The sequence below is a fragment of the Gekko japonicus genome, unplaced genomic scaffold (assembly GCF_001447785.1).
Source record: "Gekko japonicus isolate JY-2015 unplaced genomic scaffold, Gekko_japonicus_V1.1 scaffold359, whole genome shotgun sequence".
Lineage (NCBI taxonomy): Eukaryota > Metazoa > Chordata > Lepidosauria > Squamata > Gekkonidae > Gekko > Gekko japonicus.
Genome location: NW_015166431.1, coordinates 1,265 through 2,072, shown reverse-complemented (window position 1 = coordinate 2,072; position 808 = coordinate 1,265). Strand labels below are relative to the sequence as shown.

The following is an 808-nucleotide window of genomic DNA, read 5'->3' as shown; positions in this document are numbered from 1 at the left end:
AAGGAAGGAAGGAAGGAAGGAAGGAAGGAAGGAAGGAAGGAAGGAAGGAAGGTAGGTGTGGGTGGGGAACTTCCTCCTATGAGGCTATCATGTCTCATTCTACAGTTGGGCACAGATAGGTGACATCAGTCCAGAGAATCACAAAGAGGGAAACCATATGAATAAATTGACTTTTTAAAAGTTTCAGCCCCAACACTGCATTTCATTCTTTGTTTAAGAAGCAGCTTGTGATGCAGTGCAGGGAAATTACCTTTCAGCAACAACAAACGGAAACCTCATTGCATGCATAAAATCCCTTGTTTATGTGTATTCGGGTCATTATGTTCATATATAAAATATCAAAAACACTAGAGCTGTTACTTTGTAAGACAACTTGTCCCAGAACCAGCTCCTACATATATACTGCATAGCTACAGAACACAATCCTGCTGACGGTTTGAAGGAAAGGAAGTCCTTTCTTTCAGTTGCTCCAATTAAACAAGGAAGGAAGGTAAGTACTCACTCTGTTTTTGTGCGCATTCACAGAAGCATAGCGAACTGTTCCCCGGAAACCAGCAACATTACGAGGCTATTAGGGGGGAAAAACAATTATAACCTGCTGAGAACCTGCAGAGTATCTTATGTTCATTTTATCATTGAGGGTCATAAACTATTTTAATATGCATCTGTTAACCTACACAGATGCCCTAAGCAGATACACTGATTATGGGTTAAGAGTTGTTCCACAGTGGAGAAGCCAATCATAACTCAAAAATTAGTGTTTACATGGAATTTAATGTTAATTAAAACAGAAGTCCTTGAAGGATGC

The 808-nt window shown here is 39.7% G+C and overlaps 1 protein-coding gene across 1 annotated transcript in view; it reads right to left on the bottom strand.

The window, feature by feature from the left end:
- The window catches only part of TTBK1 (tau tubulin kinase 1), a gene marked incomplete at its 5' end in the record, with an annotated part of 73,085 nt that extends 72,517 nt beyond the window's left edge, over window positions 1–568 (bottom strand). The window contains one exon of the mRNA XM_015411846.1: window positions 503–568. Coding sequence (XP_015267332.1) covers window positions 503–568 — 66 coding nt within the window. The remainder of the gene's footprint in view (window positions 1–502) is intronic.
- Window positions 569–808: the final 240 nt, after the last annotated feature.